Here is a 17,458-nt window from a genome sequence, read left to right on the forward strand (position 1 = left end):
TGCTCTAGCTGCAATCATGGTGATGTGGATGGTGTTTTGTTTTGTTTTGTTTTTGATTTTTGTTTTTTAAAGATAAGAACTAAGAATTTGTCAATGAACTTGAAAGTGACAGGAAAAATAAAGACTCTCTAGACAGAAATGTCTTTAGAGTTGAAAAGGGCAATTCATTAGCTGATTAGAGCTTGAATAGCTTGAGAATAGCAGACTCCTTTTTTGTAATTTTCTGTTCATCAATCTTGAGAAGCTTTTGACCTGTGAATTAGAAGGGAGATTCCCAGGCTCACAGCTGACACTTTGTACTAAACCTGATGCTTTCCCAATTGTAAATGAATAAATTGGCATTCCAGTATAAACAAAGGTATCCAGTGATTTTGATTGGCTCAGTCAATTCCCAATAGTCTAATTAATTCTGGATGGATTGTTAAATTTGTTTTGAATTTGCCTAGCTGAGGTCCAGTCTTCAGAGCCTGTGAAGAGCTGCCAAAATGAACAGCCAGTGTTCAATTCCCCATCTTTCACTTTGCCTTGTTGTAATATATTAGAGAGACTCTAACTTTGCAAAACTTCATAGTGCCGGCAAGTGCTGTGGAGCTTAGTTTCAGTGTTATCAGTAATAGCAGTGCATTATGACAAATAGCAGTCTCTTTTATCTGCATTGTTTTAATTGGGCAAACAACCATAAAGTCTTTTACAGTCCAAAATGCTCAAATTCTGTTAGACTTCATGGAAGGAATCATTCATTCAATTTAGCTCTGTCTGACTAACTGTTATCTAAAAAACTGAGAAAAATTTAACTTATTTAAGACAAAGAAAATATTCTGTCATTTGATTGACTCCAACATTAACATCTTGGGGTTCCCTTGAGATAAGTTGAAGGAATGAGAACAGGTTAACATTCTTTCCTTTTATCTATAATAGCTTTTTGACACACCACTGAACACACTCTTAACATACAGGAAATGGGTATTGATTAGCTTATTTCTTTATCTTGACTGACAAATTCGAATATATAGCAAACACTTTATGTTAATTACTTTTTGTCACATGACTATCCAGTTTCTCTTTCCAGTTTAATATACTAAATTCCATTTATAGTGATCATACTGAAAATTTTAAAAATAATTAAAGATAGTAATTTAAATATTTCATGCAGTTTTTGATTCAATTATTTAGAGTATAACATTGAATTTTCTTAAGTCATCTGTAGTCTTTATACCAACAAATCAAATGGAGAAAAGATTACTGGTTAATTCAGTATTTCTTTCATTTTTTTAGGATTTATTTTTATTTATGCATACAAGAACTAGGGTAAAGGCCAGAGGTGTGTGTGTGTGTGTGTGTGTGTGTGAGAGAGAGAGAGGATTCACCAGAGACAGAGTGGGGAGCAGAACAGGCAGACTGACTGAAATACACTGCTGAGGGGAGCAACAGGTGAGACAAGAGAGGCCTGCTGTGCCATGTGGGTTAGCACCCTGGCTGGGGCAAACTGTAACCTGTGCTGTAGTGGCTGGGATAGCTTGATAGTGCTGAGACTTTAACCCCTGCACCACCAGGGAAGTCCTAATTCAGTATTTCATTGATTTTTTTCATAAGTAGATCTTTGGTTAGTAAAGACTGGTTATCATTATGTTAGATACTCTTTTTAAAAGCATGCACATATGTAGTACAACCTCAAGGCAGTTTGTATGTAAGAGCAGAAAAAAAGGAGATTATAAGCAGTTTTATGGGTCATGAGTCTGGGTTCTTCCTCTTGTGCTTAAGTAATATCTATAATACTTAAGCCAATACAATTTTACATAAAAATACCTTTCTCAAAGTAAAATTACATATTTTAACCATGGTGAAATAGTGTCTGTCTTAATCTACAAATACTTAACTAGCTTTCCATTAACAATAACAACTATAGCATATTCTGAATTTACTCAATGCCAGACACAGTCATAAGTAGTTAAAAAAAACACTGTGTCTTTTCTTCACAACTTTCTTACCATGTTTATTTTAAAGATTGAAAAATGAAACTCACAGAGTATAAATAACTTGTCAAAAGTCTTTGTAACAGCGAGGCAGGCATCAAAGTCACAATTCAACTGTGGATCTTGATATTATAGTGTATGATCTTACTCTCCATGCTATTCAGACTTGATTGTTAGTATCCTGTATCTTTTTAAGATAATTATTTTACAAATTATGCAAAGGTACTATGTTTTCTTGCTTCACACAGTTGTAATTAAGGAGATGAACTTCTTTTGTTTTTGTATATGCTGTCCTTGGTGTATTAGGAAGTGTTCCTGTCTGGTCTCAAGATGGCTAGGGAATCTTCAATTAATCATCTCTTCCTCACATAATAACACTACAAATAGAAAATAAAATCAGGATCATACAACATCTACCTCATAGGATAATGGTGAATATTAAATGAATCAAATACTTAGAACAATGCCTGGCAAATAGAACGTGCTGAGTATTTTTTTTTAAATAAAGATTTATTTATTTGTGAAAACAAGAGCTGGGGTGCAGAATCAGCCCCCTGGCTGGGGATCAGACTCATGCTGCAGTGACTGCAGAAAAGCTTCATAGTGCTGCGACTTAACCCATTGCACCATTGGGGAGGCCCCCGAAAAAACTCTCTTCTAAAGTGATTTTAGGGCCTCCCCAGGTGGCGCAGCAGTTGAGCGCTGGGCTGAGAAGCTGCCCGCAGCCTCTGCACATGTTTCAGCCTCTGCAGTGCTGGTTCTATCCCCTGCCTACAGCGAGGGTCCCACATGGCCTGCAGACCTCTCCTGCCACGCCCGCTGCTCCCCTCAGCAGTGTGTCAGTCTGCCTGTTCTGTTCCCACTCTAGCTCTGATGAATTCTCTCACCCTCCCACACTTCTGCTGTACCCAGTGCTTGTATAAATAAATAAATAAATCTTAAAAAAAAAATAAAGTGGTTTTAAGCTTATTATAATATAAATGGAAGTAGCAATACCTTGTTAGTCCAGCCTATAATGTCAAATACTCTATTTGTCTGCACTCTTGAAATTTTTCAAATCATAAAGTTAAAATTAACTTGACTGGTTTGACCACTCAATGCTCTATTTTCATTCGGTCAGGTTTCCAGTGCAAATTATTCTTCATAAAAGAGAATTATTTTCATTATATTCTAAATTGTTAGTGTCATACATATCTCTGAATGAAAAGGATTATTCTTCACATGTTTTTTAAAATTCAAATGTATATAATTTGTTTGAAAGAAATTAAGTACAATTGAGCAGAAAAGTTAAATGCCAATTGTTCTATTTTTAAAAGACCATAGAAAGATTATAAAAATTATGAATTAAAACAAAAAGAAAATGAGATTCACTGTTATTAACATGTAAAACTCCTTGAAGTATTATCAAAATACAATTTTGTCTATAATAGGGCATTGTCCTGATTACAGAGTGGTAAAAGAATCAAAAACGAATTCCAATTTTGCACAGGAATCGTTGCCTCATTGTTTCACAGATCTTTCCTTGAAAAGTATTTGTTTATATATTTTCCCATAAATGCTCAATCTCATCATTCCATAGGAAGAACTGACCTTTTATTTTCATTGCCAAATATTTACTTATGCTTGCAATTATAAGTTTTCATTTTTTCAGAAATTTGGCAGAAATCATTCTACTCTCAGTATTTTCCTCTATACCAATTCCTTTTCTGTAGGATAAATTCAGGATTCCTTTATCCTATTCTTTTCCAGATTCTTCTTTTCCCATTTAGACTGCTTCTATTTTTCCCGTCCAATATATTGAAAGTACCTATAAAATGTACACATTGTTATTTCTAGTAGTCTTTTTCCTTTTTATGCTCCAATATTTATAGTTTTATTTATTTTTGATGAAATAGCTTGTATTTTAAAAAACTTTATATGGGTGTCAGATGTACATCATTATAATTCAACTTTAACAATTCTACTTTATGATCACAATCTATCTTATCACAACATTATTTACAATAGCTCTAGTATTTCTCCATAACACCTGAACACTGCCTTGTGCAGGTCACACTACATTCTTCTTCAAGGCATAAAGCCATTCTAGTTAGGCCTGGAAAACATATTTCATAAATACTTGCATGCAGTTGTTGAAGTTGTAAATCAACATTTCCCTTTTCTTCAGATTTGGCTAATGGAGATGTAATTTTTCATTTGTTTGAAAGTAAGCTCTTAATTATAAGATTGTTTTGAAGATGAAAAAATACAAAAATGGTATCCACAAAGAGAACCTATTTTACTTGTCCCTTAATATTCCTAAGTAATCAAATGATAAAAGGGAAAGCTGGTCCGGATATTAATAATTTTCATATACAGTGCTCTAAACCAATGTCATCTCAATATAAATAATAATATTCATAATGAGATCAGAAGAAACACCACAGCTAGAACTCTGATTTATCTCACTTAAATGTGTGAGAGGATCTTCTAAAGGAGAGTGTCTTTAGGTCAAAAGGTATTATGCAGTATTCTAAAAAACTCATTATCATCTGTTATTCTGAGCCTATGGTCTTTTACCTTTGGTCGGGACATCAAATGACTTTTGATTTTATGTGGCATGTGATTTTGCTTAAATAAGATTTTTCATACATTCATTATCATTGGAGCTGAAGTGATGAAACGGGGTACTGAAATGAGTTGTCACTTGCTGCAAACAGTTGTTTGTACATAAATAACATAAGATGTTTCTGTTAGCTATAGAGTGAAATATGCCATCATTAATGTGTATCAATGTGAATGTGATGTCTAATACCAGCATTTATTTCAAGATATTCATATTACCTAATTAGCTTGTAATATATAACTACCAAAAATGTGACTAATTCAAATGGTCTGGTACTTAATACTAGATGCAGGTTAATGAAAAGATACTAAGCTGATTTAGTAGCAGTTGTATTTACAAAAGTCAGAACAATTCTGTTTTTAAAAGCATATGCCAGGCCTCCCCAGTGGCGCAGCAGTTGAGCATTGGGTTGCGGAGCTGCCCTCAGCCTCTGCAGTGCCAGTTCGATCCCCGGCTGCCGGCGAGGGTCCCACATGGCACACAGACCTCTCCTGCTGCTCTCTGATCCCCTCAGCAGTGTATTTCGTCCATCTGCCTGTTCTGTTCCCAACTCTGGCTCTGGTGAATCCTCTCACCCTCCTGTGCTTCTGACTGTACCCAGTGCTTGTATAAATAAATAAGTAAATCTTTAAAAAAAATTAAAAAAATAAAGGCATATGCCTCATTTTATTTTACATAAATTTAAAATGAATGAAAAGCTAAAATTCACAGATGTTAATGAGAAATTATTGGTATTCTATATGGTGTTACTTCTTTCATAATGTTCTCTCCACACGTAAGTTTGTAATATTTTTAAAAAGATAAAGACCACTTTGCAAATTTCAGACTTTCCCTTTGGGTAACTCATTAAATATATTTTCTTTTAGTGAAAGGGTCAATTTCTAAAATATGCCTATCCCAGTCTTTGATGCCACAGAACTTTGGTTATTATAAAATATTGTAAATCAAAAGCTAACATTGACTCCACTCAACCTCCCATGTGAAATATCAACATAGGAAAAAAAAAAAAGACCATTATCTATGTTCCTTACCATGGAAACTTCAGTGAGAATTGTGATTTGTGGCATTTCTAGCTTGACTATAATTACGTAAGGTCAAAATGCAAGACTCACTCATAGGGTGTAAAAGTTAAAGTGTCTAAGAATGTCACCTGAAAACTACAATGTTATTTTCATATGGATGATGACTATTATGATTATGCCAGTCATTTCTCATGATAATGGACAAAGATAGGATAAAAGAGAATTATTACGATTATACCTCATAGGATATCAGAAAACAGAAAATTGAAAACCAGATTCAGAGTATGATTATTATTTTCTTTTTCAGCATAATTACTAGGAGAAATATGCTCAATTACTAGTTAATAATAAAATATTTGTTTTTTTTTTAATTTGTTTTTGGGGGCATGTAACACTGATTTATACCACTGTATATGGTTTAGAGGTGTAGGATCACATCTTCAGGTATATGTTACCAAACCACACCTACCACCAAGGCACCAGTGTGTCCCCCTCCCCACTTTGCTCTGCCTCCTCTTCTTCTGGTAACCTCAATTCTAAAGTGAGATATCTAGAACTTGTTATTGGTTTGGCTTATCTGATCCCTTTTGTTTGTTTAATTCTCTACATTTCACATATCAGTGACACTATCCACTATTTTGCCTTTCTCCTGATTTATTTCTCATAGCATAATCCCCTACAGTACCATCCATGTTGTTGCAAATGGCAAGATTTTATCATACTCTTTTAAGGACAAGGAAGTGACTGTACTGAAACAACAGTTTTCATTAAAGGTAGCTGACAGAATTTCTCTTAATTGTTATTTGGTTGGTGAACTTGATTTTCCTCCTTCTGCTCCCCAAATAAATTATTTTTAGAGTCAATTTTTTTCCCAGCTTTATGATATATTTCACCCATTCAGCTATGCTAGTGTTCTCTGAAGCCAGCCAACAATGATCTCATCTCACCTACGTATAAATCTATCAGTGGATAAACAACATCATTTTTATTTCCATGTCGATGACATACTACATGTTGATTTGGCAGTTAAATAATTTATCTCTCTTTTGGGTGCAATCTGCCAGGCTTATTATAACTCTACTTCTGATATTCATTTCATGTTTAATAGTTCTTTGCCTCATGAGGATGCTTGTCAATCAATTAAATTGAAATGTCATTCTGACCTTTTATTGGAAACCGTTGACTCTTTTTTTTCATTTCATCACAAGCTTTTTTCCATTTTATTCAAATTAAGTCTTAATGACTAGTATTCAGAAACTTTATACTTATTAACCTTACAAAACTACACACTCATTAACATTACTGATACTTTGTCTTTACAGAGGTTATCCAGTTGAGTTTGCCTGAAGATCAGAAACTCAGCATTACAGCAGCAACTGTGGGACAAAGTGCAGTTCTGAGCTGTGCCATTCAGGGATCCCTGAGACCCCCCATCATCTGGAAAAGAAACAATATTATTCTAAATAATTTAGATTTGGAAGACATCAATGTGAGTACATAAATAAATGTTGCTTTATAATTTGTACATTTCACCTGATATATCTAAACTTTGTGAAATACAAAGAGCTTAAATATAGATGTAGAGTGGAATAAAATTACTGGAACAATGTTCTGTCCCTTCTACTGTCCAAGAGGCACACGGTGGAACATTTAAGATTAGTCAATTTACTTGTAGATGTGTGGTAAGGAGGTTATGATTGGAGTGATCATACCAATCGAAACTACAAAGTTCTAATCGTCAGAATTTCAATAAGTATCAAAAGTTAATCTGCATGTATTTGCTATTATGGTTGAACAGCAACCTGTAACTCCTGACATGTTAAGGTGTGTAAAAGCAGTTTTGCTTCAAGCACAATGTGTCAGGGGTGATAAATAGCAATGAAACAAATAAACATATCATTTTTCTGGAATGAAGGAACATGTTCTCCATTCAGGTTCATTCCTAGAGACTCCAGAATCAAAACTCAATTCAAGTGCATAAAACTCCGTAAGTGAAACAAAGAAAGAACAATTCTATTTCTATGTTTAGTTCTATTTATAATTTTAACTTTTCAAAGAATCCTGTTAATTCTTTCTTAATTGTAGCAATTTATTCCACCAAAAATGTGCAAGTCTCCTTCTTTGCACAGTTTCTTGCCTTTTGGATAAGGCCATTATCACAAGTGTGAGGTGATAGCTCATTGCTTTATTAATTTGTACTCCCCTAATAAGAGAAGATGAATATCTTTTTATGTGTTCATCTATATGTCTTCTTTGAAGAGGTATCTATTCAAATCCCATGCCCATTTCTAATCAGGTTGTTTGGTTCTTTGGTTGTTGAGTTTTATGATTTCTTTGTATATTTTGATATTAAACCCTTGTCAGACTTATGAAGCACAGATGTCTTCTCCCTTTCAGTAGCTTGTCTTTTTGTTTTGATGCATATTTCTTTTATTGTGTAGAATCTTTAAGTTTGATAAAGTCTCATTTGTTTTGTTTTTCTTTTATTTGCTTTTGAATTCAAATTTAATTGGGTGTCATATTTTATTTGTTAAGCCTGGCACTATGCATGAAATTCAAATTGGTTTGAATATTGCATTATTACATTTTCTTGCAAATGATTCTGTAGTTTATAATCACTGAGATTAAATGTTTGAACTGTTAAAAGTTCATGTGAATTCTATCCATTGACTTTGTAGATTCACATTACTTTCTCATTTTTGAGTATTGGTTTTCTGGTATTTGTTTTCTACATTTATCTAGCCTGTTAGTAATTATGTCATTAACTGAATATAAATTAGAAAAAAATAGTATAAGAAATGGACATGAGTTTAATCTTTCATAAAATATACTGTACATAACACAACTGGTATGATTCTCCATGAAACATCTAGAACTCATTCATCTTTTTCTTTTCTGGCATCCAAGAGCAAGGTTATCTCAGAGTTCAGGGAACTATTGGAGCTCCAATTACTAATCTATTTCATCGATTTGTAATCCAGGTCTATGCATTAAAAGAGAAAAAAAAAAAAAAAAGAGGTGAAAGATAAATGCCACTGAATCCTTGAATTCCTGCAACTGTTTATTGGTAAATGATGTGTAATGACAGCAATAACTATACTAGGGGAACTGGTAAATATAATTATTTTGTTAGGCATACTGTTTAGTTTGCTCTTAGAAATTAGGAACAGAAGAACTAGCTACCACAGAATCATCTAAGATGATATAAGATGTACTACTTTATAGTTCTGTTTTTTTTTCTGCATTGATGAAATAATATTAATAATCAGAATTCAAATCTGAGCAACTTTCCCTGCCATGTTTATCCCTTTGCTAGCGATTCTAGCTTTTGTTTTATTTATTTTATTGTTTTGATTTGCTCATAGACCTTTCCTTAATTATTCTACTTCTTTTTTATTCAGTGCGATGGTTTTCCTTCTTGTAATTCTTAAGATAGTTCTATCCCTGCAGAGCCCTAAAGTGATTTTTACCATGGGCAATTGGTCTCCATTTAATATGAAACACTCTATTAAAAGTAGACAAAAAGCAACTGAAATTATCATTTGATACAAATCAGGATACTATTGCAATTGTGGAAGTTTGCCATATTACTAGATTCTTTTAAGTTCTAGATTTTTAGTGCATATTTGGCAAGATTAATTCTGAGAGATAGCATGTTAAAGAAAAAATAATAAAATTTCCTTGTATATCTGGATTTTTAAAGGCATTTGATATGTATATATATCATACCTATTGTAGAATGTTATACCTAATTCTGATAAAAAATGTTTTAGAATATGCACTATACTTCAAATTTAGATGTGAAATATTCAAGTCATACCAGTTTCTAGAGACAGAAGGAATGAATTTTACTACAAGTGAATTCTGACTCGGTTGCTTCCTTTTAATATTTAAAGCATTGTGAAAATAGAACTTCTTTTCTCAAACATCTGAATTTTCAATATTTTACATCTGTGAGAGGGGCATATTTAACCTTTCAGATATTTTACTAACACATCATAAATAGTCTATCACCAATGAAAATAATTAGCAAGATTTTATTTATCCTTTTATAGACTTGTTATCTATTGATATGTAACATATTAGACTATACCATTAAAAACTAGTCATTTAAAAAGAAACCTATTGATTTTTTACTCCTGTGGATTATAAGCAATCTATTTCCTTTCCCCCAAAACTGAAATGTGGGCATTAATGTTTTAAATACATCAATCACCATGTAATTTTTATTACTAATTCATTTTTAATATATGCCTGAGGCCATTGTGACTCTTAAAACCTAAGTGTCATCAGAGAATATTTATGATTCAGAATCTTCCTAGCCAAACAAATCAGAGAACATTTGGTAAGGCCATAGAATTGAGTGTTGTCTTCAAATACAAAAAATGCCACTTGTATTCGTTTTTCTCACATAAAGGGTTATACAGTGACACTATTAGTTAAGTTCGTGAAACTGCATATGATCATAAATATTGCCTAAGAGTGTATTACTTTAAAATGAATATTATTGGGGCCTCCCCTGGTGGTGCAGTGGTTGAGCACTGGGCTATGAAGCTGCCCACAACCTCCGCAGCGCCGGTTTGATCCCTGGCCGCCGGCGAGGGTCCCACATGGTGCACAGACCTCTCCTGCCGCCCGCTGCTCCCCTAAGCAGTGTATTTCGTCAGTCTGCCTGTTCTTTTCCCCACTCTGGCTCTGGTGAATTCTCTTACCCTTCCGCGTTTCTGCTTGTACCCAGTACTTGTATAAATAAATAAATAAATCTTAAAAAAATAAAATAAAATAAAATGAAGATTATTCCCAAATTACTTTATTCTGCTGACATGAGATAGCATTGCAGATTACAATTCCTTCTCAAAAAAGTGTTAAAATCAGTAATTTAGAAATATTTTACTGGTGGAGGCCTATGAGTTCATAGGTGGTGTTGTGATGTGTTAAGATGAATTTAAAGGGGTTTGAACCTATACTTTTGATTTATATACAGTGTTGAATACTAATATTACTTGAATTAAATGATTTTTGATTTTTTTTATTTTATATATATTTCTCATCATTCATTTTTGTACAATGTGGGCTTTCTCCTCTCAGGTATAGTCCCTGTGAGATTCCCACCACCCATTCACCCCTGTCCTTTTATCATAGTCCCTTGTGCTCTTCTCCAACCCCGTTTTGAAGTTTTGATCCTTCTCCCTCCCCCCTCCCCTACAGGTTTATAGTTGCCTGTTGATTTTGATTTTTAATTTTTTATAATTACTTTTTTTTTCCAAAAAGATAAACTCATGCCATTCACAGCAACGTGGATGGAGCTGGTAGGGATTATGCTCAGTGAAATAATCCAGAAAGAAAAGGAAAATAATTGGATGGTTTCACTTATAGGAGGAATGTAGATGAAGCAAATAAGGGATGGGGGTAATTATAATAAATTAAAATTCAAAATTAAAAGATATTTTAATTTATTTAGTTGTATTTCTTGGAATTCATTCTCTACATATAACAAAATATAAAAAAGGGTGTCTCCTTGTATGAAAGAGTGGAAGAAATAGCCACATACCTATCTGATGAACACTAGGTTATTGTTTTTTTATTTTTGCATTTTATATTCAGTAATAAGCATTATGAAACCATGTCACTGAAATAAGTTTATGAAATATAATAATATGGAAACATGTCACTAAGTTATTATATATTTTCTATAATAATTTTGGCTAAGTAAATATATAGATTCTTAAATACAAAGTGTGTTTTTTAATTTGTTTTCATTATTATTTCTCTGCACCCATAACCATAATTACTATATTTAAGCTGATGCACTCCAACTTTTACTTCTACTTGAAGTTTCTCTTCTGAGTTCCATTTTTTTCATTTGAATGTGAAAAATTCAAAGAGATACCTTTATTCCCAAACCTATAACATTTGCAGTTTCCTATTCCATGCAAACAGCCAGAAATCTGAGTCCGGCTGGAACATTCCTATTTTTTTCCTTCAAAACTAATGACACAAAACAGTGTGCATTTAACTTTTAAAAATGAATCTTGCATCTGTTCTTTACCTTGTTTTCTCTATTACTGCCTTAGCTGAAGTTCTTACCATTTTTCTATCTTCACATTTTCACCATTGCCTACTGAGACTGTCCATTCTCTTTAAACCCAAACATCACATAACAGCCTGAGAGAATGTCATGAAGTTTTTATTATAACATCTCTCACTCTAATCTTCAAAGTCTTCAACTACTTCTTGTAGCTTTTAGTAAAAAAAAAAAAAAAAAAAAAAAAAAAAATTAAAATTCTTTAATGGATCTAGAAAACCGATTTCTCCCTAGTTCTTCCTGCTATTAGCCATAGTCACTAAAAACTCTCCAAAACACTGACTGTTCTCTGTCTATCTTATACTATTACCACCACTCTTGAACACATTCTCTCTGCTGGAAAACATTCTCTTACCTCCTTCATCCAACTAAATTCATTGTGTTCTTAAAAAATAGACTAATGTTTGTTATATTTAAAATTCACCTTTCTTACATATGTGCCTAGTACTACAGTACCTGATGCATCATAATAAAACTGATGTTCCTATCTTCTTCTGTAGACTGAAAAGTCTGAGCTAAGTTCAACACAAAGTTATTGAACTTTGTGTTATGATATTGTCATTATACTGACATACAGGAGATGTTTAATAATTTTGAATGCTCAATAACAAATGACATGGTGGTATTTCTCATATTTGCAATTTTGCATTATTGAGTTTATTCATGGGTATTTTATATTGAAACCTTGCTAGCTATTTTATTTACTTACAGTAGTCATATATAGGATTATCAATCAACTGATGTTTATTGGCAATCAATCATTAAAGCCTAGCACAGCTCAACGTTTTCTAGATTCAATTTCTTTAATCACATTTCTCATTAAGCATATTGATTTTTTACTACAGTTTCAATTTAATCTCCTATCATATGCAATAAGGTAGGCAAGTAAAAGATGAAGGGAAACACATATTTGGTCATTGTTTAATCTTTATGCATTCAACAAATATTGCTACACTTTTCCAGGCACTCAGCTAAATGTTGAGGCTATAGTTGTAAGAGATATTCCAGTCTTCAAAACCACAGATTAAAGGATTAAAAAAAAAAACTGTATTACATTTAATAATGCAATATGAAAGTTTCAGAAATATACATATGTTTATACACAAATATATACAAAATAGAAAAGCAGAGTCAAATTAAAATTTTCAGAGTCATAGAAAACTCCTAAGAATACATTCATTGTGCAGTTTAGATGATACCAAGATGAAGCAGTGGTATGTTGGTATTCTTGGGGAGGGGTGCAGCATACTTGGGAGAGCATGATGTATTCAGGGATCTGTAGTTCTCTGTCCATCATGTAATTTAATTATACAAAAATTTATTAGCCTTTAAGTGAAATAATTTTTCAGGACTTTGAAAAATTATTCATCAGTGCCTAAATACACCATTCTCACCATGTTTACCCTATTCTCTTTCACTCTAAAAAAATGTATAATTTTGTAGTGTAAAGACTGAGTAAAAGGATATTTTTTTCTTGAAATTTCGATTGACCTTACCCACAAACTAAAATAAACCTATATATGAACCAACTATATCTTCAATGTATTTCTAAATTGGATGCCCCTTAAAAAATGTATCAGTAAAACAAATTATGACTCAGTCTTACCTGAGGTCCCTCTTAAATAATACCCTGAATTTTAATGTGATTTTTTTAAATTGCTCACTTTATTAAAGCACCAGTTCAAATTTGAAACTATGCTATTTAAATGAATAAGATATATTTAAAATATTTGGTATTACAGTTGTCTAGTCCAAATATTTCACTATTTGTGGATGCCAAAAGATACTGTGGCTTTTTGAATACTAGTTATGCTGTTTAATAAATATAATACTATAGATTCAAGTGCCCAATTAGTATTTTGGGTCACATTAATTATTGTTAGCAGGAAAAGATTATGGATTAGGGAAGTGAAAAAAATAATAGGGAAGTTCAGACTTTCGCCTTGAGGGTTAACTTTAATTATAGGACATTATTGTGAAGGCAGAAATGGACAAATAATACTAAGGCACAGAAACACCCAACTTCATTGCTGTTGTGACTTTTTTTTTAAATCTCTCATTTTTATTTATTTTTTTATATCATTGTTCATTTTTAAACAATATTTGCTTCCCCCCACCCCCTCAGGTGTAGTCCCCGTAGATTTTCCTTCCCCAATGCACCCGTGCACCATCACCTCAGTCCCCTGTGCTCCTCCCTCCCTCTGATCCCTCTCCCTCCTCCTCCCCTTCAGGATGTCTCTGATTTATAATTGTCTGTTTTTGCTTTGTTGTGTTTTGTACTTATTATTTTTTACACTGATGTCTTATTTGGTTCCACTTTATTCCTGCTATAAGTGAAAACATCCGATATTTTTCTTTTTCCTTCTGGCTTATTTTACTGAGCATAATCCCTTCTAGTTCCATCCATGTTGCTGCGAATGGCATGAGTTTAACTTTTTTGATTGCTGAATAATATTCCATTGTGTATATATGCCACATCTTCTCGATCCAGTCATCTATTTGTGGGCATTTGGGTTGTTTCCAGGTTTTACCTACTGTAAATTGTGCTGCAATAAAATAGGGGTACAGGTGTTCTTTTGAATCAATGTTTTTGTGTCCTTTGGGTAGATCCCTAGTAGTGGAATTGCCGAGTCATATGGTAGCTCCATTTTTAGTAGACTGAGGAACCTCCAGACAGCTTTCCATAGTGGTTGGACCAGTTTGCACTCCCACCAGCAATGTAGGAGAGTTCCTTTTTCACCGCAAGTGAAACTGGAAATTGGGGGATAAAATATTTTTATTCTAAATCAACATTGAAATATTACTCGGTGTTTTTGATCAATTAGTAACTTGAGCTATAAAGCATTAATTAGCTTAAATTTTGTTGGTCTATCGGCTATTGAGAAAATGTGTTGCTGAAATGCCAACAATAAATCGGATGGCATTTTGTGTCAGATTCCTATTAAGAGAGTAGGTATAGTTAGCAAGTAACGGTCTTTTCTCTAACCAGTGCACAAAAACAATGTTCTCTCAACACAGGACAGAAGCAACAGCAGCCAAATAGAACTTAGAAGCTTGAGTCCCAGTTACACAAAGACTAATAGAACCTTTAGAACAGATGGAAGAATCTTTTCAGTTGGTTTCTTTGCTGGAATTAGATTATGATTTAACAGACATATGTTTACTGTGAAGTGATCTAATGATTTCCTTTAGAAAATATGTGTAGTTTATAGACACAAGATTCATTGCCCATTTTATAAAAATTTACCTACCCAAAGTGTAAACATTTCATATGTTCAACAACTGCTATTTACTCTCTTGGCAACCCTTCAAATTTCTAGTTATAATCTTGGTTATGAGATTGCCATTATTGACTGTCATGTCAGTTTATCCTAAGAAATACACTTATGTCATCTTTTATCTTACAATGATAAAAGGATCACTATCCCTATGTCACAGACAAAAAAGTCTCAAAATAGGCATATAACTTCAAGGACTGAGCCGAGCTGCAGAGAGCTGAGCTGGTAGGTGTCCTAGTCTCAGATTGACACAAGTCAAACTGCAAGCAACACACAAGCCTTAGTCACTTAGTGACAAATTCTAAGAAAGAGGCTAACTTAGAGGTGGTGGTGGCTGTCTTGCTGTTCCATGTTTCCTTATGAAATGGCACCAGTCAGGAGTGAAGTGGATCAGCACAGACACTGAATCACAAGCCAAAAATGAGAATCATCACTTCACTAACTACCAAGAGAAGCTAAATAAAATAACCCTGCAATTTTATGGAGCGGGGGAGAGGAGAGGAGAGGAGAGGAGGGAAGAGTAATGACTATAAGTGGAAATATATTAATTCTAAGCGAGAGTGGAAAAAGGTATCTTCACGCCCCCACCCCCTCCATTTTCCCCATAAAGAGTCTCAGCACAGGTAACAGAAACCCTCTACAAAGAATCCCTGATAAAGATGTAATGGGAGTGTTGGAAATAGTAATACAGAGAACCTAAGAGCAAGGCTGGCAAGGGGATCTGAATCCCTAACTGCAAATCCCTTCAGAGATGGCTGTGCACCCCATCCTGGAGGAAGTCACTCTTCATGTGTGTGAGTCCTGCCAGGTAAATCCTATGAAACCATGTATGTCACACACAGATTTTTTTATTTTAAAGATTTAATTATTCATTTATACAAGCACTGGGTACAGTCAGAAGCGCGGGAGGGTGAGAGAATTCACCAGAGCCAGAGCGGGGAGCAGAGCAGGCAGAAGGACCGAAGTACACTGCTGAGGGGAGCAGGGGGCAGCAAGAAAGGTCTGCGCGCCATGTGGGATCCTCGCCAGTGGCCGGGGATCGAACTGGTGCTGCAGAGCTTTGCAGCCCAGCGCTCAACCGCTGCGCCACCAGGAGAGGCCCCACACAGAGATTCTTGATAGAGGAAGATACCTCAATTATTTTCTCACAAACTGATTCAGACCAAAATTTATACCAGTATAACCTGAAAAAAAAAAAAGTCCTTTTTTTTTTTCAAGATACTACACTCATTAAAAACACTTTTGACAAGTCACCTTTAACTGTATTAGTTTTTTTTTTTTAAATAAATTACTTATAATATTATTTATACTAATAAAATATAGGTTGGGAACATTTATTGTAACTTGTAATAGAAAACAGCCAGAGATAGAGATGTAGGTGGTAGGCCCATATACCACTTAAGAAAACTCAAGAAGGCAGAAAAACATTATAAACAATCAAATGCCAATAATGGAAAATAAATGTGTAATGTCAAGACAAAACTAAAAAACAATCAAGGAGGCAGAAACTACATGTGATGTCATTGGGATTTCACTGGGCACCGGGTTTTGCTGCTGTGAGATAACATGAAAGTCACTGATCTCCAGAAACAAAACAGATTCAGATTTTATTAATGATTCTTTGATATAATTTCTTTCCAGTTTGTCTAACACATCAAAATAAATATATGGCCTTGGCTCCTTCCTAGGATTCCAAGCTCTGTGTTCACTGACACTGCTTGTTTTTCCTATTTTGTAACTGTTTCTGCAAGAAAGTTCCCAGATAAATATCAATGTGTTGAATATGCTAAGCACTCATTAAAATGTAAAGCTTCATTGTTCCTGGAGATCACTGACGTTTTTTGGTACATCCAGGCAGCAGAATAATGTGACTGTCTATTAATGGTCTGAAACTTGATATTAGAAATTGGTAAGTGGCAAATTTTGATCAAGGGTTTAAGATTGGCAAGGCCGATCTGATAGGAAGTTAAAAAGAATAAATTACTAATTATATATGGAGGCTTCAGGTTGAGATGCATTATAAAATTGAAACTTAAATATCATTGGGATTTAATGTCACACTTAATGGACTAAAGTGATTTCAAATGTCCTTTCTGGCATCGCTCTGCACATTAAAAGTAATATGGTTGTCATTCATCTTTGGTTAATCTGAGTAAGTAAAACAATTATACTCTGATATTATGTTTTATATATTAATTTTTTGTTAGGCATAATTTTAAAGATGGAGCATCCATTCACATGTCTCTTTTAAACAGCTTTTATCTTTGTGGTTATATTTCTGCTGAGAGTATGATGTTCTTACCTTAGGAAGACCTTGACACTCATAAGGACCCCCCTGATAAATTGATGCTCATCTTTTTTTTTTTAAATTTATTTATTCATGCATACAAGAACCAGGGTACAGGCCAGATGTGAGGGAGGGTGAGAGGATTCACCAGAGACAGAGTGGGGAACAGAACAGGCAGACTGACGGAATACACTGCTGAGGGGAGCAG

The 17,458-nt window shown here is 33.9% G+C and overlaps 1 protein-coding gene across 5 annotated transcripts in view; it reads left to right on the forward strand.

Annotated features, from left to right (window-relative positions):
- Positions 1-17,458, forward strand: part of FSTL5 (follistatin like 5) — a 558,421-nt gene that overhangs the window by 393,530 nt on the left and 147,433 nt on the right. For all 5 annotated transcript variants that reach the window (XM_054690351.1, XM_054690350.1, XM_054690353.1 and 2 more), the window contains exon 7: positions 6,923-7,089. In XM_054690351.1, coding sequence (XP_054546326.1) covers positions 6,923-7,089 — 167 coding nt within the window. The remainder of the gene's footprint in view (positions 1-6,922; positions 7,090-17,458) is intronic.

Source organism: Talpa occidentalis, unplaced genomic scaffold, assembly GCF_014898055.3.
Source record: "Talpa occidentalis isolate TD23 unplaced genomic scaffold, MPIMG_talOcc4v2.1 talOcc4.8, whole genome shotgun sequence".
Classification (NCBI taxonomy): domain Eukaryota; kingdom Metazoa; phylum Chordata; class Mammalia; order Eulipotyphla; family Talpidae; genus Talpa; species Talpa occidentalis.